This window comes from Rhinolophus ferrumequinum, chromosome 11 (genome assembly GCF_004115265.2).
Source record: "Rhinolophus ferrumequinum isolate MPI-CBG mRhiFer1 chromosome 11, mRhiFer1_v1.p, whole genome shotgun sequence".
Classification (NCBI taxonomy): domain Eukaryota; kingdom Metazoa; phylum Chordata; class Mammalia; order Chiroptera; family Rhinolophidae; genus Rhinolophus; species Rhinolophus ferrumequinum.
The window spans coordinates 25,737,578-25,764,836 of NC_046294.1; the positions used below are offsets into that span (position 1 = coordinate 25,737,578).

The window sequence follows — 27,259 nt, forward strand, 5'->3', positions numbered from 1 at the left end:
GTATATATATTCAGCATTTCTTACAAACTTAACATTAAACTTATAGTATAAAATGTATTAGGGTACCCTAGATGGGAACAAAGCACATGATGAAGTGAGAGAATATATGTTACAATAAATAAATCAGAAATCTGGCATAATCATTAGTTCATTGATAATTCCTCTTTAGTGCCCTCCACTAATAATTTCTCCAACAAATTATCTTTCTCTTAAGAAACTCTAATAACTACTGATGCTGAATTTATTTACATAAGATAGTAAAATCCTAGTAACATAACATTATTCTGATATTGCTTTGAATGAACTCTGGGCTGATTTCTTTCATTCAGCACATCAGAAATAGACATACACCACTATCCAAAGTAGGACTACTAATAGATTGCACCTGGCAATAGGTTCTAATGAAATCTCTGATCTAAATTTACATAATTTCAACTGTCCTGAATGCTACAAAACAGACAAGTTTCAGAACATTCAACAAAACTAGATAATTTCTATAGAAATTGAAGAACTATACATGGTAGGTTCTCAACTTATTTTACTAAGAAATTGGCAACTTTATAATTTAGATTAAAAATACACATTTGCTTGACAGTTGGTATTTGCATTTTTAAGACTTTAAGGATGTACATTCTTAAATGCCTCCAAACATCAAATTACACAGTAATGTAGAATAAAAAAATTTAAGCCTAATAGAAACATTCTTCTCAGATACAAAGTCCATCGGTTTGACATTTATTTTCTACATAAAATGACTTCATCCCTCCATAAGGTGCTATTTATTTCCATTAATCAAAGAGACCTATTAATTGGCTTAATCTTTACAATACAATACAATACAATATATAGAAGAATGGCTCCCAAAAGATGATTTATCTATTTACTATGAAAGTATTGACCAAAAAAATTACGTGATGTTATAATTTGTTTCTTAAAAATAGGGTGTAAAGTTTTAAAATGTAAAGTTATTAGTCTAAAGCAATTTAAACAAGGTCTGTTCTTTGGCCTATAATCTATTCTTTATCCGGATTATAGTTCAGAATGTTTTTACTGCAATCTCTGCTAGAGCTCATCTTTTTATTGTGTAACTCCAAGCCCCCTTAATGTTTTAGAAAGGCCTTGACTAACTGAACTTTGATCTGATGTCTTCATTGAGAAAAACACCAGGTTGCCCATTTCAGATGCAAATCCCTCTAAGGCCCAATAGAATTTAGTAAAGACAGCAAAAAAGAAGAAACAAGAAGTTTCCAGGATCCTCTTTGAGAATCCTGGGGCACACTGGTGTCCTTAATCCACACTGCTGCATGGATTAAGGTAGGTGATAACCTTTCCTGATTCAAAAGAATAAGCAGAGTGCCTACAAACTGGGTGGAGACTAGGATTTGGTAATAATAAAACACCATGCAATAAAAGCTTGGTCTATGTCAGAAGCCTCTGAAAAGGCCTCAATGTACCACATTCCCAGGCCTAGTAGGGAAGCTTGCAAAAGCCTACCTGAATCAAATAAGCATGAATAATCTATTTTAGCAGACTGGCCATGGGGAGAGAGAAAGAAAGAGAGACTTTTCACTTCTTTTAAGTTTGAGTTAATAAATTTATTAGCAGACTGAAGGTTCTTGAAGTCCTTGTGCGCTCAGAGAAATATGCTAAATTGTCAAGAAGCAAAGTATGCTTTTTAAGTTGCCGGTCTCTATTAATGTTTCTAATTATAATACTAATGTGATAGAAATCTTAGATTTGGGATGAATCAAGGCAGAAAATTGATTTCATGCTGTGACAGTTTATATACAGAAAATAGATAATTCCTGAAAACATAAAAATAAATTTGGAAGATTTTATTACAATTGTTATTAATTTTTTTTTAGAAATTAAGATTAGATATGACAAAAATATTCAGGAGGTAGACACGAAAACGTTTTTCAATTATGAAAAACTTTAATCCTTCAATAAAAAATGAAAATGAAAAATAAATATACTCTTCAAGGAAAAAACAATTTTGTAAGTTTTTTCTACCTGAGACCTGTCATTAACATATAATCAGATTTTTGAAATGCTGTGAAATCTTTTGAGGCCTAGAATTGTAAAACAAAGACTTAAAATAATTCCTCTAAAAAGGATAATTAAATGCTTTAAACCTAATAATAATAATACTCCATGAAAAACTGTCAACTGCACACACAAAGAAGATGCATTTAAAAAAATCAAACTATCATTAATAACTAGTCAGTTTACTCATTTTAAGAAGAACATTTTCCTTTACTTTTAAATCATGAAAACTTCTCTTTTACATTCATAAACTACCCATTAACTCTGTTAACTATGGAAGAGGGTAAATTGTAATGGTTCAGTAAAAAGTTACTGTTGCTAAAGGAAAATAAACTTTGATGTGGAGTCCGGGAGGAATAATCTCTCACCTCCAGTATATTAGAAACAAACAAATTTCAGAGGAAAGCTGCACCACAAACAAATAGTCTAAATAAGATATTTTCTTATGATTACCATTTCTTTTTTCTCTGTATGGCATAACAGAAAGCAAGAACCCAAATGGTTACTGAACTACTTTGAGTCTCAGTTTAATTACCAGCTATTAGAGCCAATAATAAATATTTCACTAGGCTGTTGTGAGAATCGAATGCAACATTGGCTATGAACATTCTGTAAATTGTAAAGCATTATGTAAATGTTATTATTATTATTGTGTCATGATCCACTATAGAATCAGAAGATTCATCACTATCCTTTGTAATTACATTGCCTTATTGAAAAAATGATATTTGTTGTCATCGACAACATGCACACATCCATCACAGGCTTGTTGTGGCTGAACCACTAAGATAGAAAACCAAAGCGTAATGAGGATTGAACAGAATAAAGATCTAATACACTGTCATGAATTGTGGCAGCCATTGTAGGCCTTGGTAGGAGAACTCTTCAATATCGAATAAATTAAGTCTCAGAATATGCTGCAGGCTAGCAATTCCTGGGGTGAAACGAAAATAGGGCTTGCTGATTGGAGAGGAAAGGAGGACATGTGCACCTAGGTATGAGAACAAAATCACAGGACGAGGGAGGGGGTCTTTTTCAAACTGACCCAAACTGGAAGAAGTGCTGCTTTATTGTGCTCCTGTTTTTGACTTAGGTGTGCATATGTTTATCCCTTTGGCATTCCCTAAATGGGAAAATGACCACATTCTTGGGACCTCACGACAACTTATATTAAAATGCATTTCTGATAATTGACATACCGTGTTTCCCCAAAAATAAGACCTAGCTAGACAATCAGCTATAATGCGTCTTTTGGAGAAAACAGTAATATAAGACCTGGTATTATATTATGTTAGATAAGACCCAGTCTTATAGTAAAATGAGACCGGGTCTTATGTTAATTTTGCTCCAAAAGACGCATTAGAACTGATGGTCCGGCTAGGTCTTATTTTTGGGGAAACACGGCAGTTAGTTTTGGATTACTTATTTAATCTTCCCTCGTAATAGTGTTGACTATATTTTGGCCCAAGCAAAATACAGAAAACCCAGGGTTTTGTTGTTGCTGTTTTTGAACCGGTAATGGCAAAATAAGGTCTGGATTTATAAAGTAGATGAGGATGAGTGTTCACCAATGTCTATCAATCTGGACAAATCACCATATGTAAAATGTCTGTGACAGGCAAATATACATGCTGGTGACATTTCAAAGAAAAAGGAAGAAGCCAGAAGATGATTCTATTTTCTAAACTTTACAGAACTCACTAGTAAATACTAGTAAACTTAAGTTTGATCATTGACTGTAAATTCAAAGCAGGCTGTTATTTCATTTGAATTAATTAATGCAACTTAACTCTGTTTCACATTTAATTCACATACTATGTAATTCATTCACTTGTGTACTACTCAACAAGTAAGTATCGAGTACCCACTATATGCCAGTAAAACAAAATAGTCAAAGTCCCTTTTTCTCATTTAGCTCACCTGGTAGAGGAGACAGATGCTGTGTTACCTGCTAGATTATGATAATTAAGTTCCCTGAAGAAAAATAAGGCAGTGAAGGGAGATGAGACAGAGAGAGAGACAATGGTTTTATTTCATATGGAGTGACAAAGGAAGACATTCCTGATAAAGTGATATTTTAGTGGAGACTTGAAGAAACGGAGAAACTAAGTCATCTGGGGAAGATCATTGTAAGAGCACTGGGTTTATATGTTAATATGTAACCTCTGAGAAGTTTGCTCCCATAGATAATCAAAATAACTGCAGTCATGCAAAACTCAGAAAGGGGAGAATGAAATAAGGACTGCTCATTTACATGTAAAAGAGAACAGGAATAGCATCTATAGCTATAAAAAGAAAAAATGAATTATAAAGAAACAAAGAACTTTCTAACTTTAAACAGATTTTATAACAAGCCATAAGAAAAATTGCTTGAAGTTTCAGTCATTTGCATTTTCACTGACAATTTCACTTGAAGAATGCTAACAACCAATGAAAAGACCAAAACCTAGCTAGGTAAGAGTAAAAATAAAGGAAATGGAAGACACAAATGACTTATATAATCTAAAATTGGATTGGTATATTGTCTTTAAAAAAAAAGCCACATTTAACATAGAGTTTATGTTTTTATTAACTCTATTAGAACATACCAGTAGAAAAATTAGAATACAGTCACTCTTTACAAAAGAGTCACTGTTTGCTTAAATGAATCTGCCAAATCAAAGATACAAAATTCTTTGCCATTAGGGTATTCAAGTGCTAGTTCTGCATTCTTTGTTTTAAACTCTATCACTTAACTCACATTTTCCTAAACAGAATAACTACACTTATTCTGGAGTCTTGTACCCAGATCTCGGTCAGATCCAACCTAGGCTATGCCTGCAACAACTACTGATTACACAGAGCTTCCTATTATGTTTTTAATACAAATGTATGGTATTCTACTATACACATATACCAGTATTTATTTAACTAGTTGCTTATTGACGGGTAGTTATTTCCAATCATTTGCTATTAAAAAATATGCTGCTTAAATAGCTCATATATAGTATTTTATTTTACATCTGAGTAAATATATTTATCATGTAAACTTCCAAAAGGATCAAAGGGTATATGTTTTTGTAATTCTGAAGGATACTGCCAAATAAACCTTCACAGAAGTTGTACCTACTTAAATTTCCACCAGCAATGTATGAGAACACCAGTCTCCCATACCCTTGCTAATTTAATGTTACCAAACATTTTATATTGACAGTCTAATATGAAAAAATAGCAGATCAGTGTAGTTTCAATTTGTATTTCTCTTATTGTAACTGAAATTGAGCATCTATTTCGTATGTTTAACAGCCATCTGAATTTCCTTTTCATATTTTTTCCCATTTTAAAAATTGGGTTGGTAGACTATTCCTTATTCATTTTAGAAGTTCTTCATATATGGAAATTTATTCCTTATTCTATGAGTTGTAAATATCCTCTCTCCAGTTTGTAGTTTGTTTACATTTAAACCACCGCTTAAAAATCATATTCTTCAAATAGCGCTCCCATCTAAATTAGAACAATTTACCATTGCTTAGTATGTACCTGTTATAACGTATTTTATATTTGGTACACAGTTGATGCTTAATCAATAATCTGCTGAGTGAATGCATAAATACATTTACCACTCACTATTTATTGAGTATATGGGCATTAACATTGGTGCTAAAGAAAAAGAGAAAATAAAATAAGCTGTCTGCCTTCATAGAGAATTCTATCTAGTGGAAAAGAGTTATAGTAACAATTATAAAACAATATATAGAAATACTTTAAAATACATGAAGTGCTATGAAAACAAAAATAAAAAACTAGATAATTACGTGTAGTAACGTTTGCACTTGAAGAAGGATGAGTTGGTGAATAAGAAAGTGAAAAGTATTATCAGCAGAAGTACAAGCAGTTCATGAGGAGCAATTCTCACTGGATGGGTGAATATAGTGTTTTATATCCACACACGCGGAGGAGACTAAAAGGGTAGGCTTGAATTAAATTGTATAGATCTTATATAGAATCTTGAGAAATGTATTTCATATTGCAGCCTTATAGTGGCAAACAGGTTTCATCTCATGTACCACTAACTCTCATTAATTGGTGTGACCACCCAAACACTCGACAGAGAATTCTAAGGCTGTGTCTAGGCTTGACAGGAGGGTACCGCGACTGAGAGAGTCTGCCGTGCATTTAGCAGGAGGTAGTAGAAATAGGAAGCCAAAATGGGCATTTTGCAGTTAAACAGTGTTGTAATTGTATTTCTGTCCTTGGGAAAAGTAACACTGACGTCCACGTGACAGACTAGAGGGTGGACTGTGGGAATTTATCTTTCTATCAGTATGATAATGTCTGGTTAAGACTTTAGAGTGCTCTGAAAAATGAATGAAGCAAACAAACAAACAAGGGAGCTAATAAATGAACAGAGCCGTCCCCAGGAGCAGTGTTCACGAACTTTAGTGGGCAGACTTACTGACATCAGTTCTGACTTCTCAGAAAATCTCCCCTAACTTCCTATCTCTTAGTCAATCCTGGATAGGTCAGGTTACCAGATACCTGAGTTTGAAAGTATAATGGTTGAAAATGTACAGGAATAAAAACAGTAATTACAAAGAACAACCACTTACATTGACTAGTTAGAGGTAACCGTGCTGGAGAGAAATGGCTTTGTTAATTTACTTACTTACTCTGGCTTGCAACTCTAGAATAAAATTCTATATGGAGATTATAGAAAAAAATGAAATAATCTATTTTGGTTAAAAAAAACACAAACAAACCACTTGCTATAATTTTATTTTTAAGAAATATATCATCTTGATTAAATCCTCTGGAAATGAAACATTTGGTCATTTAAATAAATACACATCGTATTAGATTTAGAGAACAAGATGTCTGCAGTAAGAGCTTCCATAAAATGAAAACAAATACATTTGCGAATTTTAGAAATAATTTGTACGTTGACTTGCCTCCATCTTGGGTAATAACTGGTAACGCCATGCTATTTTCATCTTAATGTTAGATTCTGGTGTTTTATCATTATATATTTCTTCATCAAATTCTTTTTTACAATTATCATCAAGTAATGGTGCAGGAAGTTCCTAAGAAAACAGAATGATACATTATTGAGCATGTGTGGTAAAAAAATATGACAATTTTCTTAAGTGATAATATTAGTGATATTAGAACTTTCCAATGTATTAAAATAGATGTTTTAAAATTGGTTTACACATAAAGCCATGACTAGCAGACATTTAAAACAGAGAAAAGGGGTAAATGTAATAAATGTGCAGTTTAAATTTCTGGCATTGAACTAGAATTTTAAAAATATATTCCAATTTTTACACTAACACAAATCAACTGCTATTGCAACAAGAGGCTGTGCTTATATTTTAAGTTTATACACTTAAAGCAAAATCTAGAACTAGCATTTACGTATTACATGTAATTATTGTTATGTTTGCCACAAGGTAAAAATAAAGCATGTGTGCAATCTGTTTACTGGTTTGTAATTCTAGAATTCAAAAAACTCATTCACCAAAATAATGGGTGAATAAGAACTAAGAATAAAAACATTTATTTTGCCCATATCAAACATTAGTTTTGCAAACTTGTGCCTCTTCTTTTAAAAAAAACTGAATTTAAAATCTCTGATTAAATGAAGAGACAATGAATTCCAATTTTACATTTTTCTATTTTGGAAGCTGACCTACTGAGTGACTACAAAAAAACATGAGAAACATTTATTTTTATTTATTTTTTTGTAAAAAAGTACCATAGAAATAATGCAAAGAGAAAAGTATACAAGTTTCTTGGAGAAGGAAAGCACATGCAGTAATTGTATTTTTTATTAGCCAGAATCATAAAGATAACTTTGTGCTGTGTCATTAGCAATCTAAATTGCCACTTTTACTTTTCAAGATCAAATTTATTTATGCTTAGACTCATGTCAACTAATCAGGTGGAAAATACATTAATCATTATATATTTTAGTCATCTCCTAAAAGACCTCCAAAAAGATTCACACTTTAATTTATGCCAGTATTAGAAACTAGTTATATCATATTAGCTCTGAATCCATCACTCCTAGCAAACCACTAGTATCTTAAAAATATAAAGTAACTTATTTTTCCAATGCAAATAAATATTTGTGAGGCATATAGTACAATACAGCATAATGTTTATGAGTTTGAATTTTGCAACTAAATTGTTTGTGTCCAAATCTTGACTTTATACACTAGTAGCTTTGTCTGTGGTTACGTTGACCACCTATTGGACCTCTCCATGTCTCCATTTATCATCTGAAAAATGGAGGAAAAAGCCACTTCACTGGGTGGTGGTTGTAAGTAATAAATGAATTAAAAATGTGAAATGCAGAGAATGGCACCTGCTGCATGTTAAGCATTCAACAAAAACCTGTATTACTAAACAACTCTTACCTGATTCCAGAGAAGACAATGTACAATATTGTGATATCCCACATTTAAGCATATTTCAAAAATAAGATTTTCAACGGCTGCACAATATTATACTCTATAGCTTAATTAAAATTAAGTTGATCATTTCCCGACTGTTGGACCTTTAGGTTGTTTGCAGTCCAAAGAATGCTACAATAAACACTGTTGTTAATAAATACAAATCCTTTGCATCTGAAATGTTTTATGAGCTATATAAACACATAGAAAAGAACAGAGAATAATATAATAAACACCCCAGTTTCTACCACTTGGCTTTAACAAATCTCAACAACTGGCATAGCTGAAAAACAAACCAGTAACTTCAGCAGCAAGGAGCAACACTCTTGTGCAAAACAAGGAAAACCGGTAGAAAATCTCTAAAAGGCCCCCAGGTCCTCTATTTCCCCTTAAGAGCCAGGATGCTACTCCTCCCCCACTGTGCAAAAGAAACGGAGAGGTCAAATCAGACAAACTTTGGAAGTAGGAGCACTGTAGAGGGCAGGGGTGAGACAGGGTAACTCATTGAAAGTCTTCAGACAGCAGGGTGAGACAACTTCCTTTTCCCATACACACAGACACAGTTGGCTCCCACTGCTAGGCTCTCAGAAGGCCAGAAGCCATCCTTAAACAGAAGAGGCAGGAGATTAGGAGACTACAGAGGATTCCTCCCTGGGGAAATGGTCAAAATTAAGAGAGAAAGACCTTCAGAGAGACACCACTAGTTAAGTTTACAATAATTCTGCCCAACCACAAGTTACGTGTCCAAATACACAGCATTTCCAGTTAGTTTTCCAGTCCCTCACTCTTCAATATCAAAGGACAGACAAGAATTAGCAGGTATTTGAGAAAAGCATCGACTAAAGAATTCAAAGACCAAAACAAACAAGCAGGAAACCGAAACAATGCCAGAAACAGATAAAAACTTCAAAAAGAATAACAAAGCAATATTTACTATATGAGATGGTGTATAAAAAAATAAAATACTTCAGTAAAAGAAAACAATCAGAAAAAAAATCTGACTTTCTAGAAATTAATAATAGCAGATTTGAAAATAATTGACCATTAGCACTAGAAGATCAAGTTGGTCAAATCTCTCAGAACAAAAGAACAATGATGATGATGATGATGGCAATGATAACGAAAAAAAAGTCACAGTAGCTAACATGTTTTAAAGTGCTTTCCAACTGCCAGGCACTATTCTAAGCCCTTTATACAATTAACAAGTTTAATCTTTAAAATTGTCTTAAGAAGGAAGTACTATTATTAAACCCATTTTATAGATGAAGACATTGGAGTACAAAGACTAACTAACTTGTTGAAGGTCAGTCCTGCGCTATCATTCAGTCTCTTAACCATTATGCTGCACTGCCTCTTAGAGAGACAGAAAATGAGAGAGAGAAGAAAGTATTTAGAGGATTAGTCCAGTACCTTGACTAATCAAAGAAATAATCTAAGAGAAATTTCCAGAAATGAAAAACAGGAGATTTTAGATTTAAAATCCTACTGTGTACTCAAACTATAAATGAAAATATACATACACCAACGCCATAATTCTAACATTTCGTGAAAACAGGGAAAAAATAAAGCCTCTGAAAAGCTTCCGTGGGTTGGGTAAAACAACAGACCAGGGGTATGAATGTCATCAAACTTTGTAACAGCGACACGGAACTTTTTGGAGAGAAAGTTATTTCCAGCCTAGTATTCAGTATTTAATCAAACTAATGTTAAAAATGAAGGTGGAATGAAAACATTTTCAGACATGTAAAGTTTAAAAATAATCTCTACTACCTCACACCTACCCTCCATCTCTATCCACTCTCAAGTTACTAGAGGATGTGCTCCACCAAGAGCAGGAGCAGGGCAAATGCTGGAATGATGAAGGGAAGTGCCAGCACAACAACTGTGCAGACTGCCTAGAGAACAAGCAGTCCATTTGGAGTACCAGGACAGAGGATTCTAGGGAGAGGATGCTTAAACATGTAAGCGCAATCAACAAGCCAGGAAGAGTCCTCATCAGGAGCTACATTGGCCGGCATCTTGATGTTAGACTTCTAAGCCTCCAGAACTGTGAGAAAATACATTTTTGTTGCTCAAGCCACCCAGTTGATGGTATTTTGTTATAGCAGCCCAAGCTGACCAAGACAGATTTTGGTACCAAAAAACGCACAGAGCTGTTAACAAATACCTAAATATGTGGAAGGGGCTTTGGAATTGGATAATGGTAGAGGCTGGAAGAGTTTTGAGACACAAGTTAGAAATAGAGATGTCAAGGGAGATTCTAGTAAGTCAAGGTGGAAATAAGGAACATACTATTGGACACTTGGAGGAAAGGCAATCCTTGTAATAAAGTGGCAAAGAACTTGGCAGAACTGTGTTCTAGTGTTTTGTGGAAGCTTCTAGTGTTTCACTTCTAGTGTTTCACTGCTTGGGAGCAATGAAATTTGATTTTTAGCCGAGGAGATTTCCAAGCAGAGTTTTGAAGGAGTGGCTTAATTCCTCCCTAGTGCTTATAGTAAAATGCAAAAGGGGAGAAATGAATTAAAGAAGGAATTGTTAAGCAAAACGGAACCAGAACTTGATGGGAAAAAATCTCAGCCTATCCATATGGCAAAAAATGAAAACACTTGTTCTGAAGAGAACAGTGAGGGCATGGCTGAACAACCATTTGATAAAAGAGATCATGGGTGTGGCACATGGACTTAATCAGCCATCTCTGCAGAAGCGAGAATAGAGTTGGAATTACACCAGTAGAGACACGATTGGTATAGTTTGAACTAAAGGGAACAGACAAGGAAGGATGGAATTAAGGAAGGCTATTAAACTTCTTGGATGTTATAGGACTTGTCATTGAGCAATTTGGCTTCAAAATGAGCTAACCTGCAAGAAAAGGGAAGAAAGACTCCAACTGTGTGTGAGGCTTCAAAATGAGCTAACCTGCAAGAAAAGGGAAGAAAGACTCCAACTGTGTGTGATTCAGGGATCATGAGAGCTGCCATTCCCACCACAGGCCCAGAGTTCACAGGCACAGGAGGCAAGGCTGTCTCCACCTTATTTTCAAAGGGTGGGACTCAGCAGAGCCATGTAGGGGGTGCCCTGCCCAGCCAAGGGGCATGATGCTGACACTACGGAGGGCCTAGAAGGCAGAGCATTGAACAAAAGAAGTTTACTCATGCAATTTAAGACCCAATGGAACTTGCCTTGCTAAATTTTGGACTTGCCATAACCTCTTCCTTCCTTCCGCTTTCTCCCGTTTGGAATGGGCATGTCTATCCTCTGCCTGTCCCACCATTGTACTTGGAAGCACATACCTTGTCTGGTTTCACAGACTCCCAGGTTCACAGCAGGACAGGAATTTTGCCTAAGGCTGGATCATACCTCAAGTCTCATCCATATCTGGTTTAGATGAGAACTAGATGAGACTTTAGAGTTGGTGATGGAATGAGTTAAGACTTTTGGAGCTAGTGGGCTGGAAAAAAATGCATTTTGCATACAAGAAGGACATGAAATTTTTTTTGGGGGGGCACAGTCTATAACAGTTTCTGGCACATAGGAGGCATTCAGGTAATGTTTCATGGAGAAAGAAATGATGGCTAGCAAATCACTATTTCTAATCATTTCCCAATTTCTGGGCCTAGATGTTTAACTGCCTTCTGGATATTCTGTCTATATTCTACCTGAATGTTCAACTGCATGTCAAACTCAAAGTATATAAATCAGGTTATCGTCTTTCATTCTGTTTTCTCCTCTTCTCTCAGCTCCTCCTCCTCTTTACTTTCTCTATAGTTATTTTCTCATTCATGCAAGATTAGTTAATTCTCTTTCCTGGCTCCTGGCAGGATGTATCCATAGCACTCTTAGTTAACTCTTTAAATAACTCACAAGAAAAATAATGTGACTACCCTTTGAACTTTATTTCACACTATTCTCTTACAAAGTGGACAATATGTGCTTACTCAGGAAGTCCTAAGATTTCTAGTTCCAAGTCTTTAACTATTGCTGTTCCTTTGGCTTAAAGTAGTAACTTGTACATTTGGATATTCAATAAATATTTACTTGGTAGAAATAAAAAGTATAATTCATCTTAGCAGGGATTACAAACTAATTCATTACGAACACAATTTTCATTGAAATAACAGTACCATGACCAAAAGGGAATGAATTCATGATAATATAGCGAGGGAATAACAAGAGTAGACCATAGATTAATTTTAAGAGAGTAATAGAGGTTATTAAAAACAAAGAACAGAGGGGAAAAATAGGGAAGAAAAAGAACAATTCTAGCAAATTTTTTCATATACACTGACAAGATGAATCTAAAATTTATATGGAAATGTAGAAGCCCATAATAATCAACACAAGTTTGCCAAAGAAGAAAGTTGGGGAACTTAAAAATACCGATTTCAAGTAATTATAAAAACAGAAAAATGAAGTCCATGTAAGATAGATATATGGTTCAATGGAATAGAAAAGAAAGTTGAGAAAAACACCTGTATATTTAATGGGTTTTCTACATAGCTTAAGGCAGTTCAATAGAGAAAGGATAACAACAAATTCTCAGAAAACAACAAAGGAGAAAATATTAGTGGCTTTGGGGGTACTCCAGGGGTCAGCAAACCATGGCCTGTAGGTCAAATCCAACCAGCTACCTGTTATTGGAATACAGTTATGCCCATTTGCTTAGGAAGAGTCTATGGCTGCTTTAGTGTTACAGTAGAACTGATTAGTTACAACAAAAACCATATGGCCTACAAAGCCAAAAATATTTACGGTCTAGCCCTTTAAAGGAAGTTTGCTGACCCCCGGGTTATTCAATGTTTCTTAAATTGGACAAAAACATAGCATGAAATATAAAATAAAAAATTGAGACAAAAGTAAAAAATAATGCTCTTGAAAGACACCATTGAGACAACAAAGAGACAAGCCATAGAGTGGGTCAAAATATTTGCTGAACATCTATCTGATAGAGGATTTATATACAGAATATGAAAAGAACACTTACAACTCAATGATAAAAACACAAACAATCCAATAAAAAAATCAACAAGAGTCGAACACTTTACCAAAAGATAATAGGGATGGCAAATAAACACATGAAAAGATGTTCAACATCATTAGTGATTAGGAAAATGCTAATTAAAACTACAATGAGATACATGTGCACTAGAATTGTTCAAGAAAAATTTAAAAACTGGTAACACCAAATGTTTAAAAGGAAACAAGTACCTGGAATTCTTACATGCTGCTAATGGGAATGCAAAATCGTACAGCTGCTTGAGAAAAGATTTTGGAAATTTCTTTAAAAATTGAACATTCACTTTCAATATGACCCAGGAATTCTCCTTCTGGGTGTTTACCCAAGAGAAATAGAAATCTATGCCCATACAAAGACATGTACATGGATGTTCAAAGCAACTTCATTTAATTATCACAGTGGAAACAACACAAATGTCATTCAACTACTGAATGGCTAGTAAAAGCAGTAAAAGGAAGAAACTCTACTGATACACATAGGAACATGGTTAATCTGAAAAGCACTGTGTTAAGTGAAAGAAGCCAGATACAAAATACTATATACTGCATGATTCCATATATATATATATATATATATATATATATATATATATATATATATATATATGGAATTCTAGAAAAGGCAAAGTATAGAGATTGTAAGTAGATGAGAGGCTGCCAGTGTCCAAGAAGTAGTCAGAGGAGAGTGACTGCAAACAGGCACATTTCTTAGGGGACAGAAACATGTCATGATTTTGGTTGGTAGTTACACACCTATATACATTTACTAGAACTCACTGAATTGTACATAAAATTGGTAAATTTTATTATATATAAATATGTATTAACAAAGCAAATGAGAAAAAACTGTATGCATAAAACAAAAATGGCTCATTACATATAGTATACATATGCATATTTTTGTTTGGAAGAATTCACACCAATCTCCTAACAGTAGTTAACTTCTTTAAAGGTGGGAGAAGGGGGATGAGTGGAATTTGGGCCATGTGACTTTATTTGTGATGTTGTAATAATTAGAAAGAAGAATGTATACTGTTAAAACTTAATTTTAAAAATCAAAGAAATAATAGGAAAAAATTTTATGGAGCTGATGAGATAGTTTTTCAAATTGAAAATATGTACTAAGAATTCAGTGGCTAAAAGGAAAAAAGAGCCATAAAAACATTAACATGCCCTTTCACAATTCCAGGAATAAAGGTAAAAGCCAAAAAGCTTTAAAAGAGGATGAAAATATACTGCTTACAAATGAAAATGAAATAGATTAGTATCAGACAACTCCGTAACCCTGGAATTTAGAAGATCAATGTCTTTTAAGTATGAGGAAAACTGATATTGAACCTAGAATTCTCCATCCAGGAAAATTACCTATTAAGTGTGAGTACAAAATATGGGCACTTTGTAAAAAAGCATATAGTGTTTCAAAAGCTTACCTGTCACAAGTCTTTTCTGAAAAAATTATTTGAAAATATAATTCAGCAGTATAAAAATGGAATCAAGAAAGGAGGTAGAAAGTGTAAAAATAAAAAACCGGTAACGCCTTAGTAATAAAATGAAGACATATATGTATATATATATCACATTTTCTTTATCCATCCATTGATGGACACTTATGTTGTTTCCCTGTCTTGGGCTATTGTAAATCAGACTGCAGTGAACATAAGGGTGCAGGTATCTCTTCGAGATAATGATTTCATTTCTTTTAGATATACACCGAGAGGTAGAATTGCTGGATCATATGGTAGTTCTCTTTATAATATTTTGAGGAACCTCCATATTGTTTTCCATAGTTGCTGCACCAATTTACATTCCCACCAATAGTGCACAAGGGTTCCCTTTTCTCCATATCCTCGCCAACTTTTGTCTCTTGTCTTTTTGATGACAGCCATTCTCACATGTGTGTAAAATAAAATTATTGTTTTATTTTCTGGCTGATAGAAGCTATACCTGGGGTGCCTATACACATTTCAAGATATGTTATCTTAAAATGTGCATACATTTTTTTTGGCCCCCTCTGTATATAACAAATTTTTATCCCCATATGGTGTAGATAATTATTATGCTAGTAATTTACACAGTTAAAACCTAGGTGAATTTTTGGTTGCTCTTCAGTATTTTTATCATTCTTTTAGCCAGAAGTATGAACGAAAGTAACAAAGTAAAAAATTGGTCCACACAAAGTAAGAATCACCAGTAGTGTGGTTTTTAAGTTTTGTGAATTAGAGAACTCGATTCTAAAGCAACAGTGTCAGATTATCCTATATAATTCTCTGACAAAAAAAAAAAAAAAAAGAAAAAAATCCATTACATGAAAATTCTGTCTTAATGGTTCCAGTTCTGCTATTCAGAATCCAAGTGAAAAGGAACGATTTAAAGATATACCAAGAAAAGATATTTTGGGAAAGAAAGAAGAAACATTCTGGTATTTTTGTCTTCTAATATTCAGAAATTTATTATGTAAGTTTGTATTTAGTATGTTGTTATATTTGTAAGCCCTATGGTTTTGAAGTATGCAATCAGCTACCCTGCTCACTGTGACTCACTGGCCCTGTCAGAGTGATCACTGCTATAATCCCTACCATTTGTTGCAATGTCTGTAACTAATCTAAAATTTGATTAATGTTTTGATAAAATTTCTATTTCAAGAGAATGCTAAGAATAAGCTCCTTAATATTCAACTATTACAGCGGTCAATCACAAATCTGGATCCTCCTTCACACTTTTGAAAGATCCCCGTCTTTGATTTCTAACCCAATGCACCAAAGAACACATCATGTGGTGGCCATATCCCTGTTTCCTAAAACAAAGAATATCAGATTATTGGTTCTTTTCTGCAAGGTGGCACTTACAGTTCCCATATATTTAGTAGCAAGTATCAGGAACAAATAAAAATGAAAAGCAGGCTTCGTAAATTCTACACAGAAGATAGGATGGACAGTATAAAATTTGTCTTTTAATCAAATGAATCAGGTTAGATAACTAACATGAATAAGAAATTGGCACTATCTTTGGACAAAAACCAACTATTTATTCTACTTAAAAACACCTATATGAAGCCAAATTATTACAAACTTCCAAAACCAAGATCTACTCCCGGATGTAAGTATATCTATTTTTCAATCAGAAACATTTATCCGTGTCCGTAAGATAAATATATTTATCTGTAATATATTTCTTCCCTTTTCAATTTATACCACTCTGGGCTTGCTGCTATACCATTTTGTGGTCTTTGTTTTGGCAGATGCACAAGCAAAATCTGACTCCAACAGTTTGACCCTTCTCACTTTTTATGTTCTCTAGGGCATAATAAAACCCAAGATACAATCCCTCAGCAGTTAATGAAGCTTAACCTCCCACCCTCTTAATTACCAATGCATTACACCAACGATGGGCATCACACTCCTTTCGAAGCTATTTTACAATTCAGCAGAAGTACTACTGAGCTATTATGTAGCAACATAATCCATGCAGCATGATAAATCCTTCTTAAAAATAAAATCTTTTGAACCTCGCAGGTTTTGGTAACTGTATAATTAATACTACTTAAGCATTATCCATGTATCAGTAAGTATATTATATTGTATCAGTAAGTGTATTGCTTTGGTGACTTTGAGTTGTTTGTTTTTTTTTGGGGGGGGACCTTTATTTTCTGAAAGTTAGAAAGAGAAACTAATGCGAAGATATTATTGATTATCATAATATAAATACAAAGTACTCCAAATATCTAATCTGAATATCCCTATATTAAAATTACGTCCTTCACATTATCTTCATTTAAATATTTAAAACTATGGGGGGAGAGGTGACTTAATTGTTACAAGCATTCAGAAATGTAGATTGATTGCATGGAGTAAGTCAGAAGTCTGGGGGTAGAGCTGATGTTACACAAAAACGTTTCTAAAACGCATAGATTTTTAAGATCAGTAATTTGTGAATTAACTTATTTCCATCCGTATTTCAAACTAAATTCAGGATAGATTAGGGAACACAGTGCAATTTCAGATTTTTTTCTTGAATATTAAGGTGGAAAAATTGCTGATGTTACAAGAAAGGGTGAAATTGGTATAAAAACATTATTTTAACTAAACTTCCAAGTTCGGCTACTGACAAAGATGATGCTTTTAATTTTGCAATTACATCAATTACATGAATCTGAAAAATAGAAAATCAAACCACTATTCTCAATATTTTTCCATTGATCCTTATTATATTTCTATTTAATATGTAAACCAGATATGTAAATCCAGTGTTTAGAAGACTGGAAAATCTCTCAATTTTCTTTTTTTTTTTTTTTATTATTTATTTTTTAATTTATAGGGGTGACAATTGTTAGTAGAATTACATAGATTTCAGTTGTGCAATTCTGTATCACATCATCCATAAATCACACTGTGTGTTCACCACCCAGAGTCAATTTTCTTGACTGAGAGGGAAGGAGAAAGATAACTTCAGGAAATGGAAGTCTATGCTAGAACTATTCAGAAATGAAGGGAAAAGAGTTGCACTAAGTAAAAATAAAACTTTAAAAAATACTACCTTCAATTAAATGCAAATCATAATCTATAGTAAAATATTATATTCTAAACCATCATATTTTTAAGAGCATCAGTCATAGAAGGATCTCAAAACAATTCAGACATGTAATTAATCCCTGAGTCCTCCCGCAATCTAGTAGGGAGGTTAGGCAAATAAGGAAGACGCAAATTTAAATTCCATATGTAGGTCATAGCAGTATGCCTGCCAATACCATAAACAGCACTCCTTAAGTCTTGGCCACAGCAGCCATATGATTTTAAGACTGCATATTGATGGCACTGACTTAAAAGGAGTTTAAAGAGAAATGTACTGAGTTTCTTGGCATTCTGATATTATTAGATTCCATAATTATTTTCTCACTTATGTAAAAAATGAAAACTTCCAAGAGGTTAAGAACAAGTCTCCATGAGGTCTACATTAATTTTATCAATCTCCCTCAGTTTTATGTATCAAACTTTATATATTTTATATACCAAAATACCAAAGTTGTATTACATATTCCTTCAAAATATTCTCTGTGTACTTCACAACGAATTTCTTAGAAAGCTTGAAATAAGAAATTCCATGTTTCTACTTACAGAGAAACAAGGATGCACTGTTGGTATATATTAATATTTCCAACCATAAAAATTGGGAGTTTTCCTTTCTAGGCTCCTGTACAAAGCAAAGTTCATATATGGTATTAAATGCTGTCAATGTTTAATACGGTGCTAACTGCATGACCAATAAAACTAATACTCACAGAGATAATATAGTTAAAATGAAGAGAGCTACTAATAGGTAATGACCATTGTTAAAAATACGTGAACTCCTGCATGTGTCTGTATGTGTTATGTATACATACAGTGGGGGTGCCAAAAAAAATGTAGACAAGTGGACACTTTGGTCCATGTTGCTCAAGCAGTAGTTCGCCCAATCAGAAGTGTCTGGATGCTGATGGTAATCACTTTTAGCACCTCTTGTAATTGCAGAAGTCAAACATGACTTGTATTCAGCTTTTGTTATTGGTATATATTGAATATTACAATTTTAATAGCTTTTTTCTTCTTAAAAAGTGTACACATTTTTTTGGCACCCTCTATATAGTGTGTATATATACATATATTATGTGTATCTTTATCTCTCTAGTTACAGAAAAAATAATGCATGGTGAACAATGTGGTCCATGTAATAGAAAATATATTCATTACAATATATTTTGTAAAATGTTTTAAAAAAGTGGGCTAAATTTTCCACTTAATCACAGGTATTATCAGGTTTAGTTAGTGAGATAATGTGCAATAATTCCCTTTAGTAAATGTTTACTGTATAAGGGTATATATTAACCTGTTTTTAAGACAACATGATGAATGAAAATCTATATTAAGCAAACAGTTTATGCAATAATTATTCGAGTTATAGAAGGATTTTTATGTTGGTATAGAATTCCTACAAAATTCCTTTAAGTATTAAGTGTCATTATTGAATATAAACAAAAATTTTTCTAATAACTTGATAAAACCAAAACATTTTAAAATATAAGGTCTAGTTAAATCTCTAGCTCAGGAATACACAAGTGACTGTTTTTGTTAGATGTCGTACTTATTTTCCCAAAATAAACCCACATTATGGAAAACGTCACAAACAAAAATCCTTAGAATATTTGGGGTACTAAATGAAATTGGATATCACTTTATTTTTATTGAACTTGAAGATTATATTTTGTAGTACATTTGGTGTTAATAGAACAAAACATTCTCTTTCTGCTCATTGAATACTGAGAACTAGAGACAACTGGAAAATAGATTTTCTTTAATTTCTATAGCACCCTATATGTTATAATCTGTTTTAAGAAATACAAAGCTAAGAAGTTTCACTTCATAGTCTTACATCTATTTTCTACTTCCAATTTAAGTCTTCAGTATAATAGTACCTACTGTTTTTGAAATCTAGCACAGACTTTTACACACACTCATATATACAAACACACAAACTGCAGTAAGAATAGTTTACAAAAATCATAAGCACATTTCAAATGCCTCTGATCATTAATATTCCATAATATTAAAAGACGGATGTGGTGAACTAAGGCCACTTTCTGCAAATGCCTGTGAGTTTCTGATGAACAAAACTTAAAATTTCAGGAAAGAAACACTGGCCAAAGACAGAATCACCCCAATACTAGCAGGAGAGATAGCCCTGTCTTCTTTGGGGTTTTCATGTAGAAAAGTTATCCTTTTGTACATAAGAAATCTTCACAGACTGTGTGCTTAATCTATGACCCTTGATGGTTTGCTGCCTTTTTAATGGGGTAATATGTTAATTTGGGGAGCTGATGAAAAAGTGTTTCTTTTCAGTTTTAACGGCTTTGATTTTCAGAATTTCAAGTTATTTTTCACTCCCAAAAGGATTGAATACTTTCTTCTGAATACTTTTTCTGTAAAATACTTTCTTCTGTATTCAGAAGAAAAATGAACTCTGTTTCGCATATTCCCATTTCTGCCTTTGTGTGGCTTATTTTCAAAGAATGATAAAGTTCCAACATTTTAACTTTTCTTTTGAGCACAACAGTAACCATCAAGTATTTACAACCATTCATTTACTAATGAGTTCAAAACAACATTTTTGAAAGTAAATGTGAGGTGTGGAATAAGTGTGCTTTCAGATTTAGAAAGCAAAACCCTCAGATATTTGATTTTTAATTTGGAACTCTGGAATAAGGTAGATAGGATGTTATCCCCATCTTAACTAATACGACAGTTATCCCCAACTGTACTAATACGAAAAGTTAAATGACTTGTGCAAGGTCCTACAGCTAGTTAAGTATTAATAGCAACATAGAAATTAAAATCAGATTCCAAATATATTTCACCTTCTTGAGGATAAATATGACAGGCTATGGCATTTTTGGTATATGACTTAGATTACTTTTCTGTATGCAAAATTCCTTTCTTTTGTTGGTTGAGCACATACATCAATGCTAAATGTGTATTTATTTTCATGTTATATCAGAAATTGTTCTCACTAGCTAGTGACAGGGAAGTGGGTTTATTTTCCTTTATGTTTTTATCTTTCATTTCCTTTTTGGAAAATAAGGCACAGCCATCTTTTAAAAGCTGGCTACAAATGTAGGTCACTGGAAGCAGTACTGAGCTTTTGCATATTTTTTCTTAGTCTTTTTAGTTTGCCAAAGAAGCTCTAACTGTGGCTGCCAGGCGAGAACTTAGAATTTTAAATAAGCTCTCATACTCGTAAGTAGCGAGGGGGAAAAAGAAGAGTGAAACCCTGGGGTCAAATAGCAAATTCCTGGTCCAACTGGCACTTCAGAGATGTAAGTACTGAAAAGGGTATAGATAGCCTGATAATTTTCGGACCAAGTAAAATGTTGAGAAAGAAATAAAGGGAACATGTACTGATTATAGCTCTGCCTTCATAGGGCTCTTGTAATATTTGTACTTATACTATGGACAAAAGATAGACAGTGACAAAATAGTTTTGATAGGCAATACAATAAATATTATGTAGGCTAGAAAAAGTAAAAATGTTGGGGGAAATGTGTGCTTTATGTTATTGAATATGCATAAAGCTTGCAAAGTGGAATGATAAAGAAGGGCCAGAAAATAATTTTAAATTATTTATAACATGATGTATTGCTTTTGTCTGAACCATTTTAAAACTACAACTTTGGAGATGAGTATAATAAAAAAAAAATGTTCAAAAATATACTTGGCCAATCCAGGGGTATTTCTTTAAAGTCATTTTTGTAGCTCTCTCGATTTTGGCAGAACAAGGAAAACAAGACAGACCTGAGATATTTTTGTATTCTATTTACTCAGAAAGACCAAACTGCACTACAATGTACTAAAAGCAAACACCTGACCACTTACTGGATTCAGACTTCTAATTCTTTTCCACGATCAGTAAATAACAGATGGAGGACAAACAAAGATCTACTCTTGACACCAATTGGCAGAAGAAAAAGAAATATTTTTAATAGAAGTTTAAACTTTATGTTGTTTAGCAAATAATACTGTTTCATCTAATTCTAAATCAATTGTTATCTCTGATTTCAATTATAACCAAAACATCAAATAAAGTAAAACACATGATACAATGAGTAAGATCTTAACAAATTAATTCAATATTTGGGTAAAAGGTTGGTTTTTTTGGGATATAAAATAATGCTTTCAAATTATTAAGATACCATTTTAATTTTTATTTATGGATTGAAGTCCATAAAAAGAATTCTGAGGATGTCTAAATTTTCATACTTCCTTACTAAATATCTTATTGCTATATTAATTCATCAAATATTATATGGTTCATTTCAAATGAATTGTTACTCATTCCAACAATTAATGGGTTATGATAAAGTGATTCATTTTCATTATGAAAGATTTTCTCTATATTAAATATACCAAAATTCACTGTAAAGTTGAACTATTTACTAGTATGCTTGATGTTAAGATATAGTGGTAACACTCCTGCTGGTAACCATGTACTTACCCTGGGTACATATTTTTTAAAAAAATACAACTTTTAAGCTCCTTAAAAGAATTCTAGCTTCTCACTTTGTTCTAACTGGGGTTGGACAGTATTTACTGTATATAATAGATAAAAAGCTAATGCAAAATGCCTAACCATTAAACTATACACCTGAAACTAAAATGGAATGTCAACTATAATTAAAATATATATATATAGTCATGGGACATAAAGTACAGCATAGCGAATACCGTCAATGGTATTGTGATAGGTATGTATAATGTCAGAGGGGTGGTAGACTTCGGGGGGTTATCACTGTGAGGTGGGTAAGTATGTAATCAATACGCTGTTTTGTATACCTGAAACTAAAAAAAAAATAAAAAAAAGCCCACAGCTAATATTTTAAACTTACATGGGAAATTAAATTTAAATTTCAGGAGAATTGACACTTAAATAATATAAAATTCTCAATCCATAGGTTTGGTATATTTCTACAGTTATTTAAATCTTCAATTTACATCATGAAAGTTTTATAGCTTAATGTGCACAAACTCTTGCACTTGTTTGTTAAATTTATATTTCAGTATTGATTAATTTTTGATGCTATTTTAAATAGTATTTTGAAAACTTCAGTTATAATTCTTTATTAATATACAGAAATAAAATTTATTTTAGAATGTTAAAAAAAGTTAATGCAGTGAATCAAGAACTAATCCTTTGCTCTAGATATTAGATATCTCTTCCTGCATTGTATTACCTATCTGGCATGTCATCACTAAAATATATTTAAAATTAAGTTTTAAAATTGACTTTAGTATATTATGAAATAGCATTTAAATTTACTTCTGAAAATCATTTTACTTTAATTCTATAAATAGTAACACACATCATATTGTTAAAATTATGAAAGGGATATAATAGAAAAATCTTAGCATTTTCAAGTTCTAAGGAAATGTGTGTGTGTGTACACAATTTTTTATTTCATAAAAAAAAATCAGCCTATCTACTGATAAGTGTTTAAATATTTTAACATAAAAATGTAATTTTTGATATTTTAGAAAACATTCCATAGAAAGTTATTGTGGAGAATACTTACCACTATATTTCAGATGATTAAGGAAATTCTCTTAAATAAAACATTTAACTGAAAAATACTTACCATATGTGTTTTTAAAAGCTTTAACAACATCATGTATATTGTTCTATAGGATTTTCTAAGGGGGGTACTTTTCCAGCGTTACATCTTAATGCTGACTTCCTGAAGGAGCTTTAACTATAATAGGCACGAATATGTTTTCAAAAGATGATGGATAAATTGCTGGGTGGTTATATAATATACCACAGGCAGCTGATGGGCTTTTTGTCCTTTACTTGTCTTTTAGTTATATACAGTTTTAAGATAATTATGGTCTATAAGATTATCTTTTCCCTTTTCTTGTACTAGCAATATTTGCCTTGGTTGTAGGTTCCAGAAATCCCCAATCATACATCATAAAATTAAAACTAAGCAATTACAGCATTTCCCCCCAATACTGTTTCTCTAAAAACTGTTAATGCCTTGGTTTTGGTCAGCCATTGTCGGGGTATTTGTTGATACAAATGAAGATTTAAGTATAACTCTGAGTTTGGCACAGTGAAACCCTGACTAAATATGTAGAAAAACCTACTTATCCATACAAGCATTTAATATCTCAATTTAAATTACAAATGATATTTTATTCATTCTTCTCAGAGAGATACTAAAAACTAAAACCTTTTTCTATGCACTGGTATTATGAAGAATATGAATAATTTAAATTTTTATCAGCCATAATTTTCTATTTCAGTCTATTCTAAACGTGTGAACACTAACTGGACCACATTAAACATGTATATGTTAAAACAATACTTCTGTACTTTTTTAATAGAAAAATGAGAATGGCATAAAATTTTAAAATCAAATATTGTTTTACTTTTAAATATTAAACATGTAAGAAATATAAAATGACAAGATTGAGAATTTAAGAATTACTGATGAGTAAAAAGGATTCTATTAACTCAAAAACTACATATTTTCAGAGTAAAGCTGCATGAAATATAAGAACATAATCAAATTAAAACAGTTTAAACATAAGTCATTAAATAATTGTTTTATGTAGGGAAATGTCAAGTAAGCATATTATTTAGCATGTACAACCTTTAACTACTTTCATTACTCATCTATATAAGAGGTTTTAGTTAAAAGAAAATAACAGCATTAAAATCAAAGAAGAGAAATTTTTCCTGGGCATCACACACTCAACTTTATTGCTAAATTAATATTTAACAACACTGAATATATTATTGATAGATACTTAATTGTCATGTAAAGCAAACTTGCTATTCAATAAAAACAATTTGTTCTAGGCTACTCATTATAAATAGATGAATGAAATATATTCAGCACTATCAAATCTGCAATGTTACACAAAGTAAATCTAATTAACTTTTGTGACAGCAATTATAATGTCTTTGATAATATATTCTACATGCCCAAAATAAAGTACAATAGATCTGACATCAGAATACATTCTTCAGTTGAAAACACCTATACTAGTCCAGAGCAACAGAAACCTTGAAGACATTAAAATGATTAAACCATTTCAATGTGTATTTCCCTTGAAATATAAGAAGAATTTAAGTACCAGGAGCTTGACTAGCGTGTTGTTATAAATTGGATCTCAGTGATAGTAAAAATTCAAATATGTGAAAGTGAAGTGAAATATCTGTCAACATTGAAACCAACACTACTTCTTTGGAAGAAAAACCTCCACAGATATATCAATCACTGGGAATTTACTTCAAGTAATCATCTTTTAAATAATATTTAAGATAATAGGAAAATATCACTAATGGTTTCTTTCATTTCTTTACTTCCAATAAAACAATCAGCATTTACATGTTATGTGACATAATTTTCATAAAAGAAATTCTAAGTCCAAAAGGCTGACTTAACATTTTTTTGGCTGAGATAACCTTCATTTAGACTTTTCATGGAGCAGCAGTAACTTAAAAGTATTCCCACATCTTTGAAGTCCAAAGTAATATACTCTTGTTTTCAAATAGATATAAAATAAACGATAATTAGCGTTACACTATTTAGAAGAAGGTACTTTGAGGATGACTTAAATACAGGTTCATTGGGCTACATCAATATTTGGATTTAATCATATTAGGCCTATGGTACTCTAAACTTAGAAATGTTGGTATTTATCAGGTAAGATGATTTGTTTCCATTATTTTTAATTTTCAAAAACTGGGAGTCTTTATTATGGGTTATATGAAGACTTTTAAAGAGGTAGAGGATTATGAAAGTTTTAAAGGAATCAATTCCTTGAACTTCAACTTTCACAAATGCTAAGAGGAAACTGACATTCTAGAGAATGTGCCAATGCAGGTTCCTGTTTCCCACCTCCTTTCAAATCACCCTTTTCTCACTTTACAAATGAAAGATTTACCTCTCAATGCCCAGGTAATAAAAAATCTCCAGAGCACCAAAGAGACAATTCAAAATACCTTTTTGGTACAGAAAATGTGAATGCTCTAACAACTGGGGAAATCATTTTTTTTTATTGTCTTCAGCTAAGTTGTCGGTGGACCTAATAGACCAGACAAATAATTTAAAATAATTTATGATAACATTGTGTGATTTTCGTGTACATTATACAGAAAAAGTTTAAAAATTGAGGGACACTGCAATAACGAAACTCTTTCTATTCCCTTTTCCTCAATTATGAAAGCTCAATCTGCAAAATTGAAAAATATAAATAGAATTGATGCTGAATCCCGTCCCATTCTAGCAATATTTATCTACTAATACATCTTAATAAAGCAATGTAGTGTGAATTTTTTTTGTCTATTGATACACTGCATGCAACATTAATTGTAATGACTGAATTGAGAAGAAATATTTTAACAGTCTTTTGAGACAAGAAGTTTAAAATAAATTTAAATGTGAAAATTTTTGTTACAGAAAAACCGACATATGGTTATTATTAATATTTTGAATATAAAACATTACATTCAGACATAAATCCTAAGAGGAGTGGAAGAAAAAAATATGAATTAAAGGAAAAAAGGACTGATGTAAAATTTCCAGATTTAAAGAAGAGCTTGCTTATATATTTACTTCTAAAAATAATGATGCTGACATCAAATTACTGTTGTTTAGATTCTATTGGATACACTTCACTTAGAAGACTGATATAAAAGTTTTTAACTAAAAAGGCAATATTTACAGTAAAATCCTTTGCAAATAAATAATCTCATAACTAATTTTTAGATAACATAGTACACAAGTAGATACATAATTAAAAAAAATATTTTTAGAGGCAGGAAAACAAAAAGGTGGGAAGATCATTGTACTTTACTACCTGGAAAACTGGCCAAGATATAAGATGTGAGGTAATAATGATCATTTAATGGAGATTAACAAATAAATGTGAAATGCCTTATGTCAGTTTCAAATGTAATTTTTATATTTTCAGTAAAGTTGTATTAGAGTTTTCCAGAGAAACAGTAGCGATAGGATGTATATACATATGTGTGTGTGTGTATATGTATACGTACACATATATGTAAGTATATATACACACACACACACATATATACATACACATACATAAGTATATATAAAAATGTATGCATTTTATATATATACGTACTTACAATGCATACATAAGTACATATATATAAAATGTGATCTATCTACACAGATACACAAACACACAGACACACACACATATATATGT

The 27,259-nt window shown here is 32.2% G+C and overlaps 1 protein-coding gene across 1 annotated transcript in view; it reads right to left on the reverse strand.

Annotated features, from left to right (window-relative positions):
• The window catches only part of ELP4 (elongator acetyltransferase complex subunit 4), a 213,802-nt gene that overhangs the window by 161,241 nt on the left and 25,302 nt on the right, over positions 1-27,259 (reverse strand). The window contains exon 4 of the mRNA XM_033119874.1: positions 6,975-7,106. Within this exon, the coding sequence (XP_032975765.1) occupies positions 6,975-7,106 (132 nt within the window). The remainder of the gene's footprint in view (positions 1-6,974; positions 7,107-27,259) is intronic.